This window comes from Elaeis guineensis, chromosome 11 (assembly GCF_000442705.2).
Source record: "Elaeis guineensis isolate ETL-2024a chromosome 11, EG11, whole genome shotgun sequence".
Classification (NCBI taxonomy): domain Eukaryota; kingdom Viridiplantae; phylum Streptophyta; class Magnoliopsida; order Arecales; family Arecaceae; genus Elaeis; species Elaeis guineensis.
Window position 1 is genome coordinate 8798697 of NC_026003.2, and position 19397 is coordinate 8818093.

Here is a 19397-nt window from a genome sequence, read left to right on the forward strand (position 1 = left end):
TAATGTAAAGACGAACTTGAAAAATTTTACTCAAAACAGAATTTTTCAAGTTTTATGATTTTAATACTTCTATAAGATTTCATTGCAGAATCGAGCATGAAGAATTTTAAATCATTATTTATAGAATAAATACAGTTAAAGAATAGGTAAGAGTGCGTTTCCCGATCAAGGTTGCATAAAACACAAGGAAGGGAAGCGCTTGGCCAAGCCCTCCCAGCACATCCTCCTTCCCAGGCTAAAAGTGAATGCATCTGCCAGTTGATAGGCTAAATACAAGCATAATCACTCAACTATTATTTCTGGATTGATAAGTTTTGATGAAAGATGATTATATTGCATATTTTTTATTTCAACAGATGAAGTTGCCCACAGGCTCTTTTTTTTGCCACCCCCACCAAGAATTAAAGAGCAACATTTCAAATTTGGACCTGTCGATATTGCTGAGTGTTTACCATGTTAGCACATAAATTGAAACTTGGTTTATACAACTTGCATTCCTCAGCAGCTCCCCCACTGAAAACAAATCTCTCTCTCTCTCTCACTCTCTTTCTCTCTCTCTCTCTGTGTGTGCATCTAACTATCTATCTCTCCAATTGTACAAAAAGGAAAGGATCTGCACTGACGGAATGCCGCAGTATGGGAATCAGTCGTTCAGGGGCTGTGCTCCAGTCTGCAATGTCTGCAAAATCACATGGACGACATTTGCTATTGATTGTGAGGGTCAAAGGGGTAAAAAATTTTGAAGATGACAGAAATTGAATATTTGTCAGGCAATGGTTTCATTCTGCTGAAGGGCCAGACTCAAGCACCGGAACTACCGCAGATGACAGCTCAACGTGTGACACACGAACAGCACCAATAAGCCGTTCTGGAAGCTCGTCAAAAGTGTTTCCCTGCAAACAGTGTTGCTATGTAAAAGCAATTGATGTTACAAGGAAAGCAAGAACAATAACATACGTGAACAAAGGTACTAGCCATCAAATACTGAGAATGTTTTATGAGAGGCCATCAACTTTCAGATTGGCTTCCTGGCTATGGCTTGGCGACTATGAGGACCCATGATGGTTGTCATAAGACCTCAAAGGCCAGCAGACAAGTAGGAGTCTTGTTTGTTGATTATACGGTTTACCCTCATGCAAACAGAGAACAGCCTCCATGGCAACTCTAGACTTGAAAAGAGACAATCGGCAAGGTCTGATATAGGAGATTGCATCTATCCAAGGTAACAATTATAAGCTAAGAATTGAAATTTAAATATAATTCCCTGCATCTAAAGATAAAAATACAGGTGGTCATATTCTGGGTAGCTTCTAGAATGAGCCATACTTCACAAGCATCATCCTTTTGTTGACAAGAAAACACTCTGGTATTCAAATTATTCTACGAGTGTCTTGCCAGGTGCAAAAAACTTCACCTAGTGATTTTTCATATAATCATCACATAGTGTAATCAATGGATTCCTCCCCTTAACGTTTCAATGCAAGTGCTTAACGCAAAGTCGTTATGCAGATATGTACCAGAAGGAATTAAACTTTGCTTGTCTCCTAATGCCAATATAGTAAAGATATTTATGTCATAATGTCAAGTAGACTGCTTAGAGCAAAAACAAGTACCTGTACAAGAAATGCCATGTCAACTACCAATGTCGTAATCACACCACACACAAGCCCTAAAACTCCATTAGCCACAGTAGAAGAACCAATATCAACATCTATCTGCATATGGTTAATAAACATTAGACATCTTATAAATCCAACTGCTGCGAGTCGAAATTCATTTTGCTTAAAAGATGGTCATGAAATTCCACATAAGATTAAGAATTATATCATAACAGAATTTTCTTACTTCCAAGTATTTTGGTCCACGAATGTAGGTGCAGTCAACTGCTTTGCCTAATAAACAAGGGGTGCTTCCAACACTCTGGCGTACAATCCAGGATCCCTGCATTGCTACACTAGATTCAGTAAAGGAATGCAATCCTATACCAACAATCATTACTGATTGGGTTATCATATGTTATCAGACGAAACTAAAAACATTTCTTTTCAAAAGAAAGATGAAAATACACTGCAGATGGGAAAAAAGTGGAGTTGGATTGCATGCTTGACTTTTTGGCTTTCTTTGTAAATTATAAGGAAATTAAAGGATGGAGGAGGTGACAGTGACCTTAGGAACAGATGGAATAAGCTTGAACCTACTATTACGGAACTCATCGTCCCCATCAGCAAACCGCTGCAATAGTGATCCAGGCACCAGCTGTTTTGTTACAAAATAAAAGACCATGCTGTAATGAGTTGAGCCTGGAACCTGCACAAGTAGCAAGTTGTCACACTGGTTCCAGATACATGATAATAAACAAGATATTCAAATGCATTGGAGATGTGTGCAACTCAATTTGATGCCAAAGTAGTTCGCATCAGTAAAGTACAGGGAAAAGAAGGTTAACTTAACTCTTGCATGGCTGATAAGTTGAGTTTCAACTCTTGCAGAGAATGAAATGCACTAAAGGCTAATTCTAGGAGCTGGTTACACTTTTTCAAGAATAATAATAACATTGAAATTGTTACTGTCAGTCAGAATTTGACTCATAATGGAGTTGCATGGTTGGCCTTTACTTACCATCATGGGATGGATACCAAGGGGATTGGAACCTAACTTGATTATTTTAAAAGAGCTTACATACATACATATATATATGTATATATGTATATATATGTATGTAGATATATATATACATCTACATATATATACATATACATATATATATGTATGTATGTATGTATGTATGTATGTATATATGTATGTATATATATGTATGTATGTATGTAATGTATGTATATGTATGTATGTATGTATATCTATATAGATACATATACATACATATATGTATGTATGTGTATATCTATATAGATACATATACATACATATATGTATGTATGTATGTATATCTATATAGATACATATACATATACATACATATATATATACATATATATGTATATATCTATGTATATCTATACATATACATATACATACATACACGTACATGTACATGTACATATACGTACATGTACGTATGCATACACACGCGAACGTATACACGTATGTGTATGTGTATATGTGTGTGTGTGTGTGTGTGTGTGTGTGTGTGTGTATGTATATGTATATGTATATGTATGTATGTATATTTATTTATTTCTCAACATTAATTCTTGTAAGACAGAACAAAACTTTGATAAAGATTCCCAAAAGCAAGCAAATTCCAAATTGCCTGAACTCTTCTGTAAATCACACATATTTGTACAGCGTGAATTAAAGAAAGGTTACTCAATGATCTTTTTGATTTCGAACATAAGGACAACCTGGTAGTACTACAAAATATCAGAAGGCACTGCATATTTTTTTTCTAGTACTGTACTTATCTAAAATGTAGTGAAATGAGCTAATTCATATCCATAGAGGAACCAAAGCTAAACAGTTAAAATGGGGGAAACCGAACAAAGACTTACCTGCAAATTTATAGCCAATGAGAATAGTCCCTTCTCTGATGCAACCTACATCAGCAGAACAAACTCCAGTTTAACAATGTCTGTGGTGTGAAAAGTGGTAATTACTTTAGACAAACAACAGATTTTCATGCTGCAAAGTGAAAGATATACAAATAAAACCAGATAACAGATGCAGGTCTAATCAGTCTTCAAAATCTTTCAGCACCTTATTATATGGCCTAGGATAATCACCTTAAAACATTAATTGTTTTTTCATGCAAAAGATATGGGGAAGATAATTGATGCATATCTTCATGTTCACTGAACAGTGAAAAAAAGGGATCATAGTATGGAAGTTCACAAATAAAGCTAAAACAACAAAGTACAGAACCCTGTGCCACTCTTAGGAGTCAAGCATCACATTCCCCATATTGACTATGTGCAGCTTTTTCTCTATTCTGTTATCCGTTCAGGCCCCCATTGTTTTATGTGTATTTTTCATGAAACTATGAACATTTATCATCCTTTAGATATTCAATGCCTCCTAAGCAATCATCTACAATATACACCTTACATAGTTTCTACCATCAAATGTGGTCTTCAGGATTTATATCTATGTTTATTACATTGAGGTTCTTCACTCTTAATTATGAGGAGAAAGAAAGTGGCATGCTTCACACAAGTGCCAGAAGTTAATTCTAAATCTGAATTAAATCAACTAATACAAGAATAAATGTTTCTTTTTTTCTAAACACCAACGATCCTATTTGGAATGAAACATGTTCTTTTGAAAAAAAAATCACTCACCACAAACCAAATAATAACCTTAATAATGTGCCACTAATTGGTTTCACTAAATAACTTAAAGAATTAGCTAAAATATCACCAGAATTCTCATCTGTTGTCCTATTGAAACAAAAAGACAAATCAGACAACTAAACCATACAAAGCTCATGGAGTCACTAAGACAACTTACTTGGACTGCACAGCCTTTTCGTCTTGCAACATGGTCCATTCGTTTCACATCCTTATACCAATCAACTGCTACAAGCTCCATAAGATGCTTTCCAGCAGGAATCTGCGGTTGGAATATTGGAATCCATAAACAGCATGAACTAAAATAATATTATTCATTGCTACTCTACAAGTTCTAAAAGGAAAATAATGTTCAGTCACAGAAAGAATCCGAAGACCTTGGTTTTGTCATATATAAAATGTTTACTACGAACTCTGAAATTACTCCCATCAGATATTCTCCAACAATCACGACTCTTATCACGGTCATCCCGGCGTAAAGAGCCAGAAAAGCCAGACAAATCAATTTGATCAGATGGCTCCTCATCTAGAACAGTTTAAGAATAAAACAGTGAGTCTGTAGCTCAATGCCAACAATAATGATCTCATTGCAGAGAGAAGAAAGCAAATTACATCACAGACCTGCCTGTTTGATACCGTTTTCAAGTTTGACAGAGTATGCCTGCAAATGTTGCAATGTTGATACTCAGAAAAAAGTTGCGAAGAAATAAATGACTGGAAGCAGTCCACTAACCTCCTGCTCCAGCTCCGGAATTTGATAATCCTCGTCCTCATCAGAGTCTTCATCCAACATTACAGAGTGTCTGCTAGCAGAATGCATCTGATCTACCAAAGGACTAGGCTGAACGGAATTCTCTTGTATTTTTTGTTTCTTTTTAGAAGAAACAGAATCTAAAGTCATATTGACCATCATTGGCATCCTCGGAACCATGTGGCTTTCATCTGTTTGACAAAACCATTCACGAAGCCCTGCCATTCATGCACAATAGACACGGTCAATCAGGGAAGGGCCAACAACAACAAGTGGTTTTAGTATAAACTGCAAGGAATAAGCAGTGATGATTATCCCCTAAAATGGTCCACAAAATCAGTAATATAGCAAATGAAATATTGTACTCAGACACCAAATAAATAAGAATGAGATAAACTTCTGTTTTAGGCAATTTTGATACTGTGGTTTTCTGGCCATCAGGCATAAATAGCATGGATGATGGATCATGCCATTTTCATTGGGTAATTTATTGAATTGCAGTTCCAATAAAATCTCAGGCTAGAGATCACTGTATGCACTAATCCTCTAATAAAAACAATGTAACTAGTTGAAACAAATTTTCCAACACTTATTTTTTCTAAAAGTTTTAAGAATGAATGACCATGAAAAAGTTATATAATATGTTGCAGTCTCAAGCTTTTAATAATAGTTGTCATACTTTGAAAAGTGAGAGGTCAAAGTGGCATTTGAGTTTCCTGAAAAGTTCTCAACTGGGGTCTTGAGTAGCAATCATTATTCTCTCATGGATCAAATTGTGAAATGTTACAATCAGAATATGTATTCTGACTAGTTTTCAGCTTCACATCAATTCCCTTTTGGGAAATAAGTCATCCACGAGTACTCAAACCATCAAGGTTATTTTGGCCAAGAGAAAGGCATTACACAACGTTAGGTCAACTTGGTTATGTAATGGAAGCTAATGTGTGTAACCTAGCCGAGCTTGATCAAGATTGGGTCTGATCTATCTTGATGTGAAACGAATTCCGAGCTGGATTCTCAAGATCAAACTTGATTTTTATTTAACATTATTCCATGCTCAATTTTGAGCTTTTGAACCAAGCTGAACACAAGTCTACTTGATCAGCTTGATAATCCTAAATCAAGCTAAGGTCAACATGAGTAGAAGCTCAATTACTGGCTTCAAGATTGGTATAGAAATTTAATTCCAGCCTAAATTAACATTTAATTGATCCAAAGAATAAAAAATTATGCCAAAAAACTTACTGCAATGATCCATATATACAATATATACAACATATAATTTAAATGTATTCCATCATTATAGAGCTGAGATTGATCATGCTGAGTCCATTTTGGGCTCCGCTTGAAATTAACTTTGAGCCTGTTTTGTTGGTTCAGGCTTGATTTGTTTAGCTTCAAACCAAACTTGATTCAAGATTTCCTTGGGCCAAGTACAAGTTGAGCTCAAGCTGCTCAGTTTGCTTAACACCCCTAGGCTAACACAACAACATACGAACAACCAAGAATTCTATAACTTTGGAAGAATTAGGCAGAGAGGGATAAAGAAAGGTTTGATCAAGGAAACTGCATCAAAGAAATTCTTGAAGGTCCGGAATTCCATATAAGAATGTGCTAAAACCATTAAACCAAAAAAAAAAACTATGTAAAACATGTCCATCCTTGCCGTCTCATCCCCTTCCATCTTAGCATTATTTTCACTTCTTCCTTACTACAATCTCTTCCATGTAAAACTTTTGATTCTTGAATCATTTTCCAAAATGTAACACTTTAGCTTCAAACTCCACCTATTCAATGATTTTTGTGAAGCAAAAGGGCATCATAGAGCAACCACAGTGTTGTTTTACATGTCCGTGTTTTTTTGTCATGATCATCCTAAATGACCATTATCAATAATCTATTCTATCTTCTAACTTGTTAAGGTGTAGACACTGGGTGCAAATGCATAATTTACATTCAGATATTAAGTTGATCGTCCTTGTACATGATTAGCTTTGTATGATATATACTTGAGAAAAGGAATTCTAGGGTACCAAAAAAGAAAATATTCATTTCAGACAACATTCAACTAGTAGAAGCAATTATTTATCAGTGACATAGAGCAATTCTATATGTGTAGAAGAAATGGTTGATATGCAATGTTGAAATTAAAACTGCTACAGGTGCAGAAGACCAGTACCAGCGACACTGTTCAACATCTGAAGCAGACAATGCTGCTGAAATGATGGGAAATAACCCACGCCCCAACCCTTCAAATCAATTTGCATAAGATGCTGTACCTGCGTCCGAGGTCTCCCATTTCGAGGCTTTAGGGGAGAAATGTTGAATCCACCGCCTAAGAACAAAGAAATGTTAAATTTTGTTGAGCATTGAAGTATGACACTTGAATTTCAAGCGATGTTTTAAATCCTATGAGCTGGGACTATTCCAGATTTTCTATGAAATAAGACACACCACCATCCCCCCCATCTCAACACTTTGGATAGGAAGGTCCCAAGACATCCCGATCAGGATGTTAGGATGATAGTGGGACAGTCCTGTTCCAACAGATGGGATGGTACCCCAACTAGATGTCCCATGGGATATCCCGTCAGGATTTGAATCGTTGATTTCAAGTCTAATATCATATATAACATAATTCCTCAGCAAACCAAAAAGCAGAAGATGAAATATACTCTCAATGTGGGCTCTCACAAATCCTGGCTGTGGACCACAATTTGGATGCTCTCTGGACCGAAACAGCACAACTGCACAACGATAATGCATTTCTACATGCATTAGGAAAAAAATTATGGCAAAAATAAAATTGTAGTGGAAAGAACTAATACTCACCGTAACTTCCATCATCATTACGCCGCCAATAACGCACATAACAAAGATCACGGGGCCACACAAACCTACACAACCAAGTACAATTCTTTAAAGTTTAAACACAAAGGCATATATGCATCATAGTTTAAATGTTCAAGCGTACTGCCTAGGTGACGTGATGCAAGATTTCCAACTATGTAGCATACCATACGAATAAATTATACAAGACATCACAATGATGGAATTGAAAGAGGTCCACATGACATCAACATCAAGAATGGTGTAGCATATGGCCAAGAAAAATGTAAAGTTAAATGTTGTATAAAATTTAGTTTTGATGATGGGTGGCTCTGGCAAGGATTCAGGTCCCAGCGAGATGTCCCACAGGAGACTGGGACGGGGCATCATCCTATACATTGGGACAGAACCGTCCCGCTAGCATCTCGGCATCCCGATCGGAATGTCTCAAGACATCCTCTATCTCAAGTGCGGGACGAGGCAAGATGGCAGCGCGTCATGTTCTATGAAAAAATCGAGACAACCCCATCTCACGAAATTTAAAACCTTGGGCACTGGTACCATGAACTTTCTATTACACCTTTTCCTTATTTATTATTTATCAATGTTGTTAAGATCAAGTAATAAATCAACGAGGTTAGATCGGGTTTGCTCATGGATCAAATTGCAAATTTTATGATTCTTATCCAATTTCTTTAAAAAACTGAAAATATAAATGAAAGGTGAATTGGGGAAAATGAGTCAAATATAAAGTAGATGAATGGAAGAATTAAAAAAACATATATAGAAAAGTTCAGTTCCTCCATCGATAAACCCATATATTCCATGTCTAATGAAACAAATATTGTGACTAGATATACAAGTAATCAATATATGAACAATCATTTTGGATAAGATATTATATGAGAAAAAACTGGACATAGACAAATGGTTATAGAATATGAAATTTCTTTTTGCTTCCTGATCTAAATTTCTTTTTGCTTCTCGATAAAACCAAAATTGATTCTTTAAAAATTATGTCCTTGTTCTCCTAAACAGTCATTAATTCAAATCAGCATCAATCAAATTTAAGTCTCACCAACCAACATCGTGCAGTAGCGGAATAAATATACACCAGAAGATCTCATAAATCATAACAACTAGTTCACCTACAAAAGGAATAGGGGCAAACAAGATTGAATCTGATGCTTACCGTCAGCCCAAAACAGCTAGAACATAGATCTTACAGTAAGTTTGAGGGAGTGATGCATTGACCTTACAGCAAGTTTGTGTTCGTTATCACTCCCTCAAACATGTTTCATTTCTGTCACTATAGCATTCTCTCATTAGAGCTTTCATCCATATAATGAATAACGGAAGATATATAATACAATATAATTCATATTTTCATAATGACCGTGCAAGGAAGAGTTAGGTTCAAATCCCCCACCTCTTTTTCTTTCAGCCCCTAATAACTCCCTTCAATGTGCTTCTATTCTTGTCAGCATAACTCCAACTCTCTCCCTCACAACATGCACCTCCTTTGTGCCCACTCAGTCAACATCCTCATACTACTATATTTGCATTAACTAAGTAGATAAAAACTCCACAGATGCAATATTTTTCTCCATGATCTTCAAATCAATTGCATAAGGATAAAAAAAGAGTCTAAATGGCTTCAAGGTACTTATTATAATTTTTTCCATTAATACAAATTGATATTTTTTATACTTTAAAGGATCTGACATATTATATCTACTTAAAAACCTTTTAGATGTTGCCATGTCAAATTTTACTGACCCTGACAAGTAACTGCAGGGTTACATGGACACTCCAAAATTAATGATTTTGACATGTCAGACGCTCACACACTTAGGACAGTCCATGACACTTCATACCATTAGATCATAATTTCATCATCATTATACATCTACTTTTGGGAATCCTAACAAATAACCAAGTGTAGCTCAACAATTAGCAAACCTGTTCTCAATTTTGTGAACTGAAAGAGCTATTGGTCTATTTTTTATGCAAACAAATGAATACATATTTTGCACAAACATATATAAAATATAAACATGTTCATGTCTAATTTTTTAAAGGTTCCCATGCCAGAAACTTCTGGACGCTTGGACACTTGACAACCAGTTTGCATCTTCTAGTAACATTGCAAAATATTATTGGGACGACAAAACCGAGATATACAAACTTAAAGTCTATAGAAATTTACAATGTGATCTTCAACAATTACTTTACATGGCCAAGATAACACAGTTGGACTATGAGAATCTAAAGGAATCCAGGTTTTGCCACCAAAAGCAGAAGTTGCTTATTACAGATAGAAATGCAAAACAAATAGAAAAGTCTATCTTCTGAAGAGCATGTCAAGAACAGCTTCAGTGAATTTATACCACAGATTACTACACATTTAGTTCTCCAAGCCAGTCTACTCTTACTATCAAAGCATCCAAAGAAATAGCCACCTAAGTATATGCTATAAAGCAAGGAAAGTTATATTGGCATCATATCATTTAATATAACATTGTATAAAATATAACACGTATAAGAAAATATCACTTAGAAAAGTAAATTATATTTTTAAAGAAACTTCATTAAATATACATTTCATGTATAACATGGCATTATGGTCATATAGAATCTCCTTATAACAAATTTAGTCAGTAATTCTAATGATAAAAATTCCAATAAGCACATGATGTCTGTTTAATTGTATCTGTAACCATCAAGCATGGTAATTTTGTGCAGTATGCAAAAGAAAACAGCAAACTATATTAATGCAATTTAAGTTATTTTTTCTCTTTCAGAGAGCATTACATCGGGAACCAGTCCAGCTGCAATCTATGATACAGAATTGCAGTGTGTCCATCCACTTCCTGAACTAAGCTACCATATTGAAAGCTGCAATCCCACCTACAACACAAGAGGACCAAGAATAACTAAGGAAATTGGTTAGTCCAGAAAAAAGGTTCTGTATACATAAGAAAAAACTTACTCAAAGCGTGTCCCATCCATGCTCATTATAAGCTCAAAAATTGATTCACATGTGGCCTCCACCACACCAACAGCCTGCATTGCTCTACTACAGCTCCTTGGCTGCACACAATACATTTTACATGAAGAAGGAAATTTCAATCATAGATTAAGGTTTCTAATGTAATACTGCATGATACAAGCATAAAGAGACATCCACTACATACAAGGTAGTCTACTTCTAGAAGCTCTTCAAAAATGCGAAGCCCTGCAATTCAAGAGCATAGAGTATTACTAGCATAAATTTAGACGATAGGTCTTTGCCTCTTATGGTTATAGCTCACAGGATTTTGCAGAATTTTTCAATAAAGAGTTGAAATAATGGATACAAAATTAAGATGCTGAAGAAGACAAATAAAAAAAAGAGATAAAGGGAACTTGCCATTCTGGCATCGGACAAGACGCCAATGTTTTCTGGAGAAAACCTGATCAGAGTTATTCTGATTTGACAACCCTGAATTGACTTCCTGAGTCCAGTCAAGTACTGATTCAGGAGGACCTGCCAAATGAAAGCTACAATCATGGCCAGCTAAATATGCTACCAAACAACATAATAGAATATTTGACCCAGAAGTGACATTAGTTTTAGTTCTCGAAGACCATTTCCTATAGTCGTTCTTCTTAATAACGTGTGATGATTCTCCTCTTCTTCTTCAGGGCTACACCTACATGAAAACATTGAGAATTGAAACCATGAAGCTTTATAAGAAAATACTGGTTAAAAATGACATAAGTAAACTTTGCTCAATATTTCTTTTATAGATTATATTAAGAAAAACCATTAAAATTAGAACATAAAATAAATACTTCAATGATATCCTGAGCAAAGGAGGTGCAAAGAACGCCAAATATAAGCCACTAAATGTTGAAAACTGTGATCGATCAGAAATGCCTTAAGATATGAGTTAATGTAATTGGTTCCTCTAAGATAAATAGGAGACAACACATCACATTCCAAACGAATGGTAAAGAAGATAATCATTAATCGATGGCCTGATGAACTGGAGGAAAATAGGAAATTGAGGCATTTCAGAGAGAGAGGCAGGAAGGCAAAGTTAAAGATGGTTCCCATTATGGAGAATATTGGTTTAAATTTTAATAACTATACACGAATATGTAGAAAATTCATTTATTTTCTTAAGATCATAAAAGTCCTTTAATAAAGGATGTGGTCTTTTCTATTTATAGAGTTTCAGATTTAGCTTATATGAGAAGTGTAAAAAAAAAAAAAATCAGATGCATGCATGCCCTAAAATGAGATATAATCATTTATCAAATGCAAGATGTAGGAAACTACACAAAATGTTGGAAGTAAAGCAGCATGGTAAGAAGTGCCCAGAGCTTACTTCATCGAATTTTTTATCAGCTCAAAGTGATAATCAACAAGAAGATTGTTAAACAGTCGAAGCATCTGATTTTAACAAGATGAGGGTGAAAGCACGCAACATCAAAAATATTACCATTTAGTCATCAGCCTGGATAACTAAAGAAGCAATATTGACTAGAAATTTCAACGGAGTTCATATTTCATAATATGTCGGCAGTTCGGGTGAATCAGGTGCATGAAGACCAATATAAGAAATAGAAAAAGGTAAAATATTGAGTCAGGAGCTTCCAGGAATTCTATAATTTTATGAAGGCTCAAATAAAGACACTCAGGTTTTTGAAAGATTTTGTAGGACAATCAGGAACTAACAGTCAGCTCAACAGCCATCAAACCGTGGAGCATTACTTTAATCTTATGGAGCTAAGCAGCATCCAAGTTACTAGAAATTTCAGCAAGGGTTTGCCAGCTATCCTTGTTTTAGTTCTAGATGATGTATATTTATTTGGTCAGTTACCGAAGGGTGATGGTTGTGAAGGATCTACGGTCCTAAAAGATAGCTGCTGTGATCAGTTATCAGAGAGGATATTAGGTCAAGTTTTGACAACTAAGAGTCTGAAAGGGCTGCTTTGATAGAAGAAGCATATTGATATTTATGGCTAAAATAAATTTTATTCACTCCTAGCAAACACGGACACTGGATTTTCAACTTTCTTGTGTGTAAATCACTGCATCAAAGTTACTTTCACTGGGATGGTGAAGAATTACCAATTGAAAGACACGAACAAAATGGCTAGGACTTAACTAGAATTTAGTCCAGATCTGACCTAAAATCATTATTAAGATATTTTTCACATCTATAATTGATTGTTTCACATATTGACTGGGTCTTCTATCATCCAGCTCTAGGAGAAGAGAGATAGCAAGTCCAATTCACATGAAAAGTCCCGACTGAATTAGGATAACTACTTCAAAGGGGACAAGATGCCATAAAAGTTTCTGAGAAGAATCAAGGTGACAAATAGGATAGGAGAATGGTGTTTTGAAACTTGGACCAAACCAGCCAATTCAACTGGTTCGACTGAGGACCGAACAAGTCTCCAATTCAATTTTTAAAAAATCAGAATTTGAAAAAAAAAAAATTGGCAAAAACCGGCAAAACTAGATGGACTGGTTCAACCAACCAATCCAAGCTGAGCAGTCTTTATTTTTAAAGTGGGTTACGGGGTCTTAGACTTAGATTAGGGCTTACAGTGTTGAAAGTTCTATGCCACCTATCGCCATCTCCCACCCTCCAAACAAGGTTGGTTGTACCAGTATCGAGACCCATATCGATAAATCGATGATAAGATACAGTGATGATACCAGTGTAATGCCATTTTGATCTATTTTATTGACTTGTGTTCGAAATTCAAAAATTAAAAAAAAAAAAGGGAGAGGGATATGGAGAGGGAGAAGGGGACACACAAAGCGAAAGAGGGAGAAAGAGGGGAGGATGCCAGCCCACTTCAACCCAGAGCCCTTCTGAATGTGGGGGGGGGGGGAGAGAGAGAGAGAGAGAGAGAGAGAGAGAGAGAGAGAGGATGTAGGAGAAGGGAGAATGTCAAAGCACCTCCACCAGAAGCCCTTTAGGATAGGATCAAGAGAGAGGAAGAGATAAAGGAAGACCTTCAGCATCGATAGTGTTCAAGATAGGCAAAAGATCGAGACGGCTAGGGTTCCATTAGGAAGAACCTTTGAGAGAGGCATCGGGAGCTTCGAGAGAGGCATTGAGCACTTCGAGAGGGAGCGATTGGAAGATAAATTGACCAAACCAACCCAATGAGTTGAACTATTCCAGCCTAGCATTGGTCCGGTTCGATATGGGCTAAACTGCCTGATTTGGATCAATTCAATAGTCCTTGCTCCAAATGCACTTGTCTCACCTCCAGACCACCATTGAAGGTCACTCTCTCTCTCTCTCTCTCTCTCTCTCTCTCTCTCTCGCTCTCACTCTGTGTGTTCAAAGATGTGTGCTTTGCTTGTATTTATACAGTGATTATTTACAAAGGGTAGGGGGATTCCCACTCAAGTGCTGGGCAAGCCGGCCTCCTCAGGTGGATAAGGAGACTTCAAAGAAGGCTTCTCTTTTGGGCTTTTCTACATCCACTTGGTGCATGGTTCTTGGAACCCTTGGGATCCCAACTTGATGCACAGCCTTTTGCCTTATCAACGGCAACAGCTACAGCAACGTCCTTAACACTTGAAACCCTAGTTCACAAGGCAGCAGGAATCAGGAGGATCGGGAGGTCGAAGAGGGAGGGACCATGATAACTCATGCTGACATCACCATAGAAATATATAGAGTTATGAACCACTCAATTGGGATACAAATACAGTAAGAAGATAATCATGGTTAATTATATGGTATGAAACTCTTTCAAGGATAATGAAGATATGATTATAGGAATAGTAATTAGTATAATCTTTTATGTAAAAACCTTAAATATTTAAAGGTATGTATGAAATGGTTATCAATAGACAATTAGACATAACAAAATTTAATGGTATTGATATGTTAAACTTGAGATGTAAACACACTTTGAACAATATAAGTTGAAAAATCATAAATGCTCAAAATATCACATCGTCAAATGTCCCAAACATTTTGTTCCTTGAAAAATAACAATTCTCAAACCAAAACAAGCAAAAACTATAGTGAAAATAAAACATCATATGCTTCATCTAGCATTCACAATTCAGGGCATAATGAACTATATCAGGTCAAAACTGGGACAAAGCACGCCCCTTTGGCTTGGTTTAGGCCCCAAAGAGCTTGAACCTCCCCAACCGAGCTAAATCACTTGGTTCAGATTAGTTTGAAGTGGTTTAGGCAGTTTGGCTACCCATTTTGCCTCAATAATTGAGGGCAGGAGGCAAAGAAGGCTTCCTGTGCCTTCTCTGGCTCCTCTCTATTTTTATATAAAAATGTGCAAGGAAAGTCAAAAATTGGATTCAAACCAAAATCAAGATAAGATCCCTCCCACCTTCCCTCTTCCCATCTCCCTCCCTCTTTTTTTCATTTTGAGGCCTAAAGTAGGCCAAAAATAGGGAAAATATGGGAAAGTCATGCCAAATTTGTCTTTTAGAATGATTTCATGATATGTTGTGGATCCGAGGATGATCAATGCAATACCAAAGAAATTATGATTTTTCATTGATCATATATTTTAGATAAAAATATATTTTTGGATTAAAAATAATAAAAAATAACATAATGTTCAAAAAAATGTAAAATAAATAGCATGCTTGGGGTTATTCATGCTAGTTGCTACATTAATTTGGTAGCAATTTATTTAAATTTGGGCTACACAAACCTAAACTCAAATTTAAATAAATACAAAGAATCAATGGTAATTAGTGCATATCCATGGGCTGGAAAAATATATGTAACACCCCTGGTAGGGTGCTACACTAATCCAAATTAAAAATATTTTTTATATAATTTATATTTAAATTTCAATTTATTATTTAAAATCAATTACCAAAAAGTAAATTAATGATATGTTCAAAAACTCAAAAAAAAAACCATTTAATATACTATATGTATTTTCAATTTTATGTTAAGCATGCATTAAGTTATATCCCAATTGCATTAATTTATTGATTATAGAATGTTTGTAGAGAATCAAGACCTATATGACATAAAAAAAAAACATCAAAAGAACATTGAAATCTTAAATTAAACAACCACAATTATTAAAATAAACATTGAAAACATTAAAAAATTAAAAAAAAAAAAAAGGAAATGGTGTACCCATACGAATCAATATGCCACTTCATACCATGTCGGTATGGTACCAAACCAGTTGCCAACCAATACGGTACTCAGTATCTATTCAGCGGATCTTCACTTAATCTACTCATAAGAAAACGTGCATTCAACAATTTAACAATGGGACCCATGAAAAATCATGGAAAGCATAAACTGGCTGAAGACTAGAAATAATGATCTAAGTTTCCATCATTTGGTACCATCTCAACCAATATCACAACAGGGACTAGAAATTTGTCACTTACTGACTTTCATGATCAGAGGAAGAGGCATTTCTTCCATTATCCATGCCAGGTTTATATTGAAATGAAGCATAAACTTTATTGCCATTAGCCATCATTAGATCTTGTTGCTGCAATTAAGAAATAGTCACAATTAGTCATTCCATCATGACCTTCACTTTTTAAAAGGTAACCACCAAACTGAGATGTATCATATAATTTGTGATGGCAAATGAACACCCATGAACAGGCACCATCATCAAAATGGCACTCAACAAAATGGTTACCTGTATGAGCATCTTCTGTCATACAAACAAAAATTTGTGAAAAGCAACAATAGAAATTTCATCAGTTGCTGGTTAACTATTGTCTCACTTTGGAGATGCACAAAGTTTCTGAAAAAAAAAGATACTGCTCCATGATATTTTAATATCTTATTTGATTTAAAATATCAAATGGAGAAAAGTAATGTTGCATGCTGTGACTAGTCAGTCGTTTCTTAGGATGCCAGGAAGATGATTATGAATAAATTATTGAATTAACTTTACCTGATCAATGACTTGCTCAATCTTTTCCTTCCAGATCAGAGCCTCCTGGATGTTGAAAGCTGCCATCTGGTTCAAGAATAAAGTGAAGATATGAACTACCATTCATAAAAACATTTGTAAACAAGAAACATCTATGGTTACACCAAAGAAAAAAGGGCCTCACATGAGTCTCTGTATAAAATAACATCAAAAAAGCACAAAGAAAAGTAGATATATTAGTAATAATGCTGCGACCAACACATCTAAATGATCTTAAATAAACAAACGTGAGAATGACAATCCACCTACTTTAGAAATTCTGCAGTACATATCAAATTCCAATATCTGTGATGCGTACAAACATAAATATACTATAAAGGATCCTCAATGCTAATATGGGACTCAAATACCTCCAGAAGGAACTAAGTGGAACAAAACAGGATGGGATGGGTGGTAGAGCCACAGAAACACTTTTTTTGTTCCACATTTTGGACCTTAACTACATGGAACAATATGCTTCCACAAAGATAACTCTAGTGTGGCTACAGAAACATAACACAATGTCCTTAATTTAGAAAACAAGCACAGGAATGTGCATTGCATAGAACAAAAGGATGCACTAATATTAGATACAAAAACTAAGTGAAAGTCTTCTTATGTCTCAGCAGGTCTTTATATAGAGAGCATTGCTCAACCATAGATGAACGAATTGGACAAGAATACACATCACCAGAGGTTTCCATAGTGGAGGAACGCATGCATGGTTGCTGCACGTTTCGTTCTTCTTGGATAAGGCTAACAAGAACACATAATATCAAATTGATGCATTCAAGGGTAAGGAATGAAAAGCATCATATTAGAGAACAAGAGACTCAAATGAGAAAGATTCAAACAAATAGACCTGGAGTAGGCAATATAAGAGTCGAACACCCACGAACATCAGTATAACGGAAATTACAAGAACCAGCAAGCTCACATTTATAAACAAAAGGAACCTATAAAATACCAACCAAAGTCAACCTAACACCTTTTTTCTCCATGAACCACCAAGAAGATTTGTGCACAAAGAAGCTAGGAAAGAAAGGAAAATCCTAGTAATCAAGAACAAGAATTGTTTGAAGGCAAATATGTGATGAAACAGCTGAATAAGATCCACAAATGCCAAAGGACAAAGTAGGTAGCTTTTTGAATCAAAAGCCAAATAAAAATCATTAAAATACAACAATGAAGCTCAAGCCAATACAATGCAATCTTAGCAATCTTAACCACCATTGGACGAAGAATAGATGAGCAATAACCACTACAAATGAAACAAGTTAAGCACAAAAAAGTAGGATACAAAATGGTACCCATAATTCTTACCATGTTCAAAGGTTGGATTGCAAAAAAGCCAGCCAGGTCCAGACCAGCATGACCCTAACTCAACCTAGTTTCCTTGTCGGTCTTGATTCTGGATCCAGGACCAATCGATTGAGTAATTGGTCAGGTCCATGGAAGATATCTTAGAACCATGAGGTCATCTGGGCCAGGCCATGTCAAGCATGACCCAAACCCAACCAATGCATCAGGCTCCAGGTCAGGTCTAGGGTTCGGTCAAATGCAAGATAAAAGAAAAGAATATTATTAGTTCTATATCTAGAAGGAAAGCTAGTAATAATACAGTTCACAAGTTAAGATTAGTAAAGTGAGAGATGAAGAGCTTAGGGATTTCATAGTCATAGGAATCTGGGTTGAGCTAGAAGGGGCAGGGCCAGGCCAAGTCAAGTAGGCTCTCACATTTGATGTGGCCCAACTCTTGACATGGCTACTCCATGGAGAGGATCAGGCCCAGTCCAGTTGGAAAGGTACAAGACCCAGACCCTCCGTGGCTTTTTAAATAGGACATATCTCAGGCTTTGATAGGGCTGGGCCTAGCCTAGCTTGGTTAAGTGGACTTACAGCCCTATTGAGAGGATCTCATGAAGACATCAAGATCAGTTGACAAAGGTTGAATAACGCCTTCAAGTTAAAAAGATTATGACAATAGGGAAGAGTAAAAGAACATCATCGACCTTATGACAAATGTTCAGAATAGGAGTTTGAATTGCATGATTCCAGTAAATTAATGGAATTCCAAAAAGAGGGTTAAGACATTTTCAGGGAAATAAGTCAAATCCCTAGATTTCAAGTCAAAACAATAACAGCCAAGGTCACCAATAAATGAACAATCATTAGACAAAAAGAGCTGACAGTATGACTACCATGAAATTGAAACAAGAAAATGGAGAATGGCACCAAATTAATAAACATATGCATCAGAAGTTTTAGTTGCTACTTGGTTAAGCTTAGGAAGATCTCTCATGGTACTATGGTACAACATAAGCTCAAGAAGTATATGCCCGAAGGCCAAGTGACAGAAAATGTACAGAAGAATTACTCCACAATATTCAATTATAAGTCATGGGCCTCACATATTATGCCCATACAATCGATGAATATGTCTATATAGCTGAACAATACACATTTGAAATAGCTATACCTAAGAGTCAAAATAATTTCATAGCATTAACGAAACAAGAATGGAACTTTGATAGCATACCACTACTAGATCAACAAAA

The 19397-nt window shown here is 35.8% G+C and overlaps 1 protein-coding gene across 3 annotated transcripts in view; it reads right to left on the reverse strand.

The window, feature by feature from the left end:
* Positions 1-312: 312 nt before the first annotated feature.
* Positions 313-19397, reverse strand: part of LOC105033222 (protein ENHANCED DISEASE RESISTANCE 2) — a 30492-nt gene continuing 11407 nt past the window's right edge. For 2 of the 3 annotated variants that reach the window (XM_073245407.1, XM_010907929.3), the window contains 19 exons: positions 16822-16887; positions 16298-16404; positions 11515-11579; positions 11297-11413; positions 11082-11122; positions 10877-10977; positions 10699-10794; positions 7888-7952; positions 7731-7802; positions 7235-7390; positions 5038-5273; positions 4926-4965; positions 4682-4830; positions 4465-4566; positions 3510-3554; positions 2167-2307; positions 1846-1941; positions 1614-1715; positions 313-893 (listed from right to left, as the gene is read on the reverse strand). In XM_073245407.1, the coding sequence (XP_073101508.1) occupies positions 780-893; positions 1614-1715; positions 1846-1941; positions 2167-2307; positions 3510-3554; positions 4465-4566; positions 4682-4830; positions 4926-4965; positions 5038-5273; positions 7235-7390; positions 7731-7802; positions 7888-7952; positions 10699-10794; positions 10877-10977; positions 11082-11122; positions 11297-11413; positions 11515-11579; positions 16298-16404; positions 16822-16887 (1911 nt within the window). In that variant the 3' untranslated portion in view covers positions 313-779. The remainder of the gene's footprint in view (positions 894-1613; positions 1716-1845; positions 1942-2166; positions 2308-3509; positions 3555-4464; positions 4567-4681; positions 4831-4925; positions 4966-5037; positions 5274-7234; positions 7391-7730; positions 7803-7887; positions 7953-10698; positions 10795-10876; positions 10978-11081; positions 11123-11296; positions 11414-11514; positions 11580-16297; positions 16405-16821; positions 16888-19397) is intronic. The other variant, XM_073245408.1, reaches the window with a different exon arrangement.